Raw genomic sequence first — 7,134 nt, 5'->3', positions numbered from 1 at the left:
TGCCCACACATCAGTGCCCGCACATCATAATACCCACATATTACAGTAACCACACATCACAGTGTCCACACCTCACGGTGCCCACACATCACAGTATCCACACATCACAGTGCCCGCACATCACAGTGCCCACATATCACAATACGCACACATCAGTGCCCACATATCACAGTGCCCACATATTACAGTGCCCATACATTACAGTACCCACACATCACAGTACCCACACATCACAGTACCCACATATCACAGTACCCTACATCACAGTACCCACACATCAGTGCCCACACATCACAGTGCCCACACATCAGTGCCCACACATCACAGTGCTCACACAATACAGTACCCACACATCATAATACATTACATACATCACAGTACCCACACATCAGTGCCTGCACATCACAGTGCCCGCACATTACAGTGTCCACACCTCACAGTGCCCACACCTCACAGTGCCCACACATCACAGTGCCCACACTCCCCTCCATTTCTTTCTGTGTGCCTTCTGGGGCTTCAGGTTTTGCAGCAAGCCCCTTTGCCACTGCGCCGTGTCACTGTCCCATTAAGTACTAGGATTAAGTACTAGGATTGAGTACTAGGCTAGTTCATGAGGGGCTTGAGCTCTCAGGAGTTTTGACTGAACCCATTCTCTGAACTTGACTTCTGGGGGCCACTGCCTTTTTGTTTGATAGGAGGAAGGGGTCTCACACAGCCCAGGCTGACCTTGAGCTGACTGATCCTTCTGTCTCCACCTCATTCTCTGTACTTTAAAAACAAAAACAAAAAACTTTTTAAATAATTTGTATGTGACTGGAGAGATGACTGAGCAGTTAAGAACACAGGTGCTTTTTCATCAGAGAACCCAGCACCCCATGGCAGCTCTCAACCATCTGTAACTCCAATCCCAAGGGGTACAATGCCCTCCTCTGGCCTCCTTTGGCACTGTATGCACCTGGTGTACAGACATGCATGCAAGCAACACACACATTCATTCTGTCTGTCTGTCTGTCTGTCTGTCTGTCTGCATTTGCAGGGTGGTACACATGTGCCACAGTTGTGTGTAGGTCTTAGGAGCCCATTTGTGGGGATTCCAGCATTTGGGGCCAGGAATGGATTCAGATTGTCATCCTGCTGGCTCTGGGGCACGAGAACTGTGACTTTGCGCCTCTGTAAGAGTATGCAGAGCTTATTTCCAGATGTTTAGCCTGCTACTGTTTTTTGTTTTGTTTTTTGTTTTTGAGACAGGGTTTCTCTGTGTAGCCCTGGCTGTCCTGGAACTTACTCTGTAGACCAGGCTGGCCTCAAACTCAGAAATCCACCTGCCTCTGCCTCCCGAGTGCTGGGGTTAAAGGCGTGCGCCACCACTGCCCGACTCCTGCTACTGTTTTAAGATTGATTTCTTGCAAACTGTTTCAGTGTGTTCCTGGGAAAAATTAAAGATGCATTTGAGCGAAACCCAGAACTTCAGAACCTACTGCTAGATGACTTCTTTAAGTCAGCAGTTGACAACTGCCAGGTACGTGGTTGGCAGTGGGCGGTGCTGTGTTCTCTGGGTCTCAGTAGCATTGATGTCCCTGAAGTGTGTCCTGTAGACTGGAACCTCAGTGTCTCTAAGGCAAACCCAGCTCCTGACCTTCTGCTCTCTGCGCTCAGGACTCCTGGCGGCGGGTGATCAGCACTGGGGTGCAAGCAGGCATTCCCATGCCCTGCTTCACTACTGCCCTCTCCTTCTACGATGGGTACAGACACGAGATGCTGCCAGCAAACCTCATCCAGGTGAGCGTGGGGGAGGGTGGTACCTTAACCTGGCTGGTTCCTGAGGGCCGTGGGCCTGAGTATCACCCTGACCCTGACCAACTGCGTTCCTCCCTTAGGCTCAACGGGATTACTTTGGGGCTCACACCTATGAACTCTTAAGCAAACCGGGAGAATTTATCCACACCAACTGGACGGGCCACGGGGGCAGTGTGTCATCCTCTTCATACAATGCCTAGTAGGCAGGCCTGTGGCTTGCTCTCCCTCCCAGCAATAGGACAGCCCCTGTGGCGCTCAGCAACCCCCTTTGCCCTAGTTCCTGCTCTTAGCCAAGTGTTGGCTGTGATCGCTGAAGAGTTCACCAAGGTCTGTAGCTTCTGAACCACCACGTGCTCCACCTCCATCTCCGTGCTGCCCAGGAACTGACCCTGCGCGCCACTGCGTGACTGCTCCCTGACTGAGCCGTGCCATGTGGACCAGACAAGCTGCAGCTCTTAGCTCCCAGAGGGGGTGGGTGTGGGGACCATGCGTGCGGGTTCTGCTGTCCTCCAGTCAGTGAAGTGTATATGGTTACACTCTCTGGGTGTGCCTGGCAGAACGGTCTGCACTGAGTTCACTATTGCGAACTGATTTGTTTTCCTTTAACCTTGTTCACTTTTAACTCTGGCTTTTTATTTTTTAAGACTCCAAATAAAACAGAACAGGTAGTGAGTAAATCTGGAGGGAGGTGCAGAGCTGAGGGCAGAGGCTCTCCGGTCGGGTCTTTTCTTACTGGCACAGTAGGTAGCGGGATGCTCAGAGCATCCGCCCGGTCCCACTTGTAATAAACTTTTAGACTGGTTTGGTTTCTTTGTTTCTTCTCCTGCACCGATCCTTGGAGGTCCCACCCTGCTCTGTGATGGGGCTTTCAATGCGGTCAGTCTGTCCCTGAGGCTTTTCATCTGTCTCGCTTACTGATTGCATTACCTGGCCTTGGGCCATCGCACTGTTAGGCCAGCAGGGAACTCTGCTCTGTGACGCTTTTTCTGGACTGATTTAGAGTCAGTCCCAACAGTGGCCTGCGAGCAGAGCAGAGCAGAGCAAACGGCGTCTGTTTGGACAGCTGGGACCTCCTCTGTCTCTGACTCGAGCCTCAGAGGCTCTTGGGGAAGGCAGAGCCGACACGGAAAAGCAGCTAACATCAAACCCTGTGTTTGGTTATTTGAGAACCATGATCCCCCTGCCTCAAGCCCCCTGGAGTAGAGAGTGCATCCCTACACACTGCCAAATTGACTCTTAAACCTTCCTAGACCTAAGGGCCACCAGGGTTTACCTGCCCCAGCCCCATGTACAGGCTCCTTTGCCTGCTGTCCTTACTCTAAGGCAGATGGTTACTTGGAGAATAGAGGGGATTCTGAGGAGAGGCCTGAGGGTGAGCAAGCCAGGGGTCGGCAAGGATGAACGCTAGCCCTTTCTAGTTCACCCTCCAAGAAGCCATGGAAGGTAGGATCACGTCTGTAACCCAGCCCCATTTCTTACCAGCTGTCTAACAGGAGTATCATTTCCTGCCCATGGTCTGTTAACCGTGGTGAGAGTCTCCATGAAAGCGATAGCACTTGGTATTCCACGCCCGTGCGGATGTGGTCTGCCTTGTACCAGGGATGTGCTGTACTGGTGGTGGGTTCACTGTCAAGTGTTCAGAAGGCCTCTGGCCAGTGTCCTGTGTGTAGCACACAATAGGTATGCTAATTAAAACAGCTTGGGGGGCTGGAGAGATGGCTCAGCAGTTAAGAGCACTGACTGCTCTTCTGAAGGTCCTGAGTTCAAATCCCAGCAACCATATAGTGGCTCACAACCATTTGTAATGAGATCTGATGCCCTCTTCTGGGGTGTCTGAAGACAGCTACAGTGTACTTAACATATAATAATAGATAAATTCTTGGGCTGGAGTGAGCAGAGTTCTTAGTTCAATTCCCAGCAACCACATGAAGGCTCACAACCATCTGGACAACTACAATGTACTCATACACATAAATAAATAACAGATTGGAGCTCTCATGCTACCCCACCATCGTGGCGCCCCCCTGGAGAGTGTGAGAAAGTGCTCGTTGGGGTCTATCCCCACATTCTGCATTTCCAACAAGCTCTTGGTTGGTGTCCATTTTTTTGGGCACATATATGAATCAACACAAGCCCACACAAAAGAAGAAGTGCTGGCCACTGGTGGCGCACGCCTTTAATCCCAGCACTTGGGAGGCAGAGGCAGGCAGATTTCTGAGTTCTAGGCCAGCCTGGTCTACAAAGTGAGTTCCAGGACAGCCAGGCCTACACAGAGAAAAGAAAAGAAAAAGAAACCAAGAAGCAAAACTGCCAGAGGACCAGTGTACAATCTTGTCAGGGCTGTGTGTCGTTAGGCCTGAATTTAGAGCTGTCCTGATAGCATTTCCTCCCTTATGCAGCCAGGCACTGTCACGTGTGTTCATGAGCATGCTCACAAATGTGGAAGTCCATTGGGTTTTTGAAATGAGGTCTCTCACCGTCACCTGAAGCTCACCCAATTCAGCTAGGTGCCCCTGCCACCTCCCATAGCACCAAGATTTCAGGTGCCCGATGGTCTGTGGTTAATTTTTTGTTGTTTGTTTGTTTGCATGGGCTCTAATCCAACCCAGCTCTTACTAACTGTGGTTTAGTACTTGCCAAGCATGATGGACCCAGGAGCAAGCTCTAACTGGTAGCAGCAGGATGGCTCAGGGGGGGCGGGGCCAAGCCTGACCATCTGAGCTTGGTCTCTGGGGCCCAAGAGGAAGAGGCTTAGGAAGAGACTCCTGAAAGCCGACCCCTGGTCTTCACCTTCGTGCCATAGTGTGTAAAGTGGCCTGGACATGAGGAGCTAGAAGCCCGAGGGTGGAGAGTTCAAGGCCAGCCTACACATACCAAGACCCTATGTCAGACCCTTACCTTCCTCTAGGTAGAAGGCACCAGCAGAAAACCTGTTGGTCTGGTAGTGTGATTCAGCAGTAGAGCTCACCTTGCACAAGGCCAGAGGATCCCTGCAATACAAGCCAGCAAGAGAAGGAAGTGCAGTGGGGGATGGGGAGGGGCGGGTTTTCTGGTTTGTTAATTTTTTTTTCAGTCTCTTTTTATGTAGGCCAGGCTAACTTAGAACTCTGGTTCACTCTGCCTCTGCTTCCCAAACCAGCACTGGGATGACAGGCTGACCACCTGAGGTCAGGAAACTATTTTGTGTACTGGGCATGGTGGCCCACGTCTTTAATCCCAGCACTTGGGAGGCAGAGGCAGGTGGATTTCTGAGTTCGAGGCCAGCCTGGTCTACAAAGTGAGTGCCAGGACAGCCAGGGCTACACAGAGAAACCCTGTCTCGAAAAAGAAAAAAACAAAACAAACAAAAAAAGAAACGGAAACTACTCGAGTGGTCCAGGTTGGCCTCAGATTCACAATGGAGCTGAGGATGGCGTTGAGTTTATTCTTATCTTCCTGCCTGCACTTCCTGAGGTTAGGGTTAGAGATGTAAGGCCATACCACATCTACAGTAACTCTTTGCTAGTTAGGAATCTCTGAATCAACTGCTGCCTGCGGGGCGCTGAGCGTGGGGAAATAAAGGGAGTGGGAGAGATAACTGGTCCCACACAGAGTCCCACCAAGTGCTGGGGCTCTGGACGGGCAGACACGGGAGACTGCCTGGGGATCCCACGGAACCGCAGTCGGGCCGGACAGGTGTCCCGCAGTGTTAGGCCACTGGACCCCACTGGGAGGTGGGGTGGGGGGAGGCGCAGTCTGGCACCACAGACGGCTGGGAGAGTCAGCTCTGGGGTCCCTGGGACGCACGGAGGCCAGAGACAATAGGTTCTCAGACACCCCAGACACCGCTGGATGTCGCGGAAGATATGAGAACAAAGTGGGGGTCCTGAGGGGGGCAGCTCTGTCAACCCAAGGGCCGAAGGGAGAAGGGGCAGGGGGGAGGTTCTGGGTGGTTTCTAGGCAGGCGAGAATCTGGCTAGCTTGGGCGGCTTGGGCTGGCTGGCTGCTGTGGCTAGAGGGCAGGAAGGCCTCCTGGAGGGAGGTTAGAGGCCTTTAGAGGAAAACTGCTCCGTTGCTCTAGCCCAGCGGATCCTAATGAGAAGAGATGGACCATGGTTTCTAGGTGTTTATTGTAGAGAGGCAGAGAGAGGGAGAAGAGTAAAGAAGTAGAGGCCGGCCATGGCCACGGAGAGAGGGGAGAAGCGGGGAAGAGAGAGCAAGAGGGCTAGGAAGAAAGCAAGAGAAGCAAGAAAAGCAAGAGAGAGAGGAGGGGCCAAGCGGCTCCTTTTATACTGGACTGGGCTACCTTGCTGCTGCCAGGTAACTGTGGAGGTGGAGTCAAGGCAGCCTACATGACTGATGGCCGCAGAATTATGGAGCTGGGTCCTCCTGCCAGGAGCCTATGTTTGGGAACATGGCAAACGGGCCTTCTGTCCTGCAGATTAATTTGCTGGGTCTCTGGAGTTTGAACCTAGCTCCAGAAAACAGAACCAGAAAACAGGCCGCCTTTCACAATCCCACAACTGTGCACTGCAGAAGAAGCCTGTCTGGCCAAGGCCGAGAGCATCGCCCTTATGGGTATACACATAAATACTTAGGTTTTCCACATGTTTGCTTAGTAAAACAACAGAGGTGGGTATTCCCCAGAGCCTGTGGCCTCCTAGCCTAGGCTTGCTTGTTTGTTTGTTTATTTATTTATTTATTTATTTAAACGACAAGGTTTCACTGTGTAACTCCTGGGCTGTCTGGATCAACAGAGTACACCAGGTTGACCTTGAACTTACAGAGTTCTGACAGCTTCTGCCTCCCAAGTGCTGGTATTAAAAGATATGTGTGAGCCTGGGGAATCCAATGACCTGTCCTGACCTCCATGGCACAGAGTCAGAGGCAAACAGACAAGGCACACATACATGCAGGCAAAACCCCTATATACATAAAAGAAGATATTTAAAAAGCAAAGTTTAAGATCAACCTGAGCTATACAGCCAGTTTGAGGTGCAGGAGACAACATTCTCAAAAAAACAAAACAAACAAACAAAAAAACAAAAACAGAGAGGGGGGAGAGGGAGGAGAGGGGAAGAGAGAGAGAGAGAGAGAGAGAGAGAGAGAGAGAGAGAGAGAGAGAGAGAGGTGATAACTGGACAATCTCAGACCAGAAGTGCCTGTCAATAGCACACATTCTGCAATCTTCAGAAAATTCCATCCGCCAGCGAGGTAGCAGCCCTGGGGAAGCAGAGGCAGGTGGATCCCCCAGTTTGGGTCTATCCTGGACCATAGAGTAACCCTGTTTCAAAAAAAGAAGGGAAGAAAAAGGGAAAGAAGCCGGGCGTGGTGGCGCACGCCTTTAATCCCAGCACT

At 51.5% G+C, this 7,134-nt stretch overlaps 1 protein-coding gene across 1 annotated transcript in view; it reads left to right on the top strand.

Annotated features, from left to right (window-relative positions):
* Pgd (phosphogluconate dehydrogenase) overlaps nucleotides 1-2,599 on the top strand; it is an 18,140-nt gene extending 15,541 nt beyond the window's left edge. The window contains exons 11-13 of the mRNA XM_021161573.2: nucleotides 1,420-1,519; nucleotides 1,657-1,779; nucleotides 1,878-2,599. Of these exons, the coding sequence (XP_021017232.1) occupies nucleotides 1,420-1,519; nucleotides 1,657-1,779; nucleotides 1,878-1,997 (343 nt within the window). The 3' untranslated portion in view covers nucleotides 1,998-2,599. The remainder of the gene's footprint in view (nucleotides 1-1,419; nucleotides 1,520-1,656; nucleotides 1,780-1,877) is intronic.
* Nucleotides 2,600-7,134: the final 4,535 nt, after the last annotated feature.

The sequence above is a fragment of the Mus caroli genome, chromosome 4, assembly GCF_900094665.2.
Source record: "Mus caroli chromosome 4, CAROLI_EIJ_v1.1, whole genome shotgun sequence".
In the NCBI taxonomy this organism is placed as follows: Eukaryota; Metazoa; Chordata; class Mammalia; order Rodentia; family Muridae; genus Mus; species Mus caroli.
This window is presented reverse-complemented; position numbering and strand designations above follow the sequence as displayed.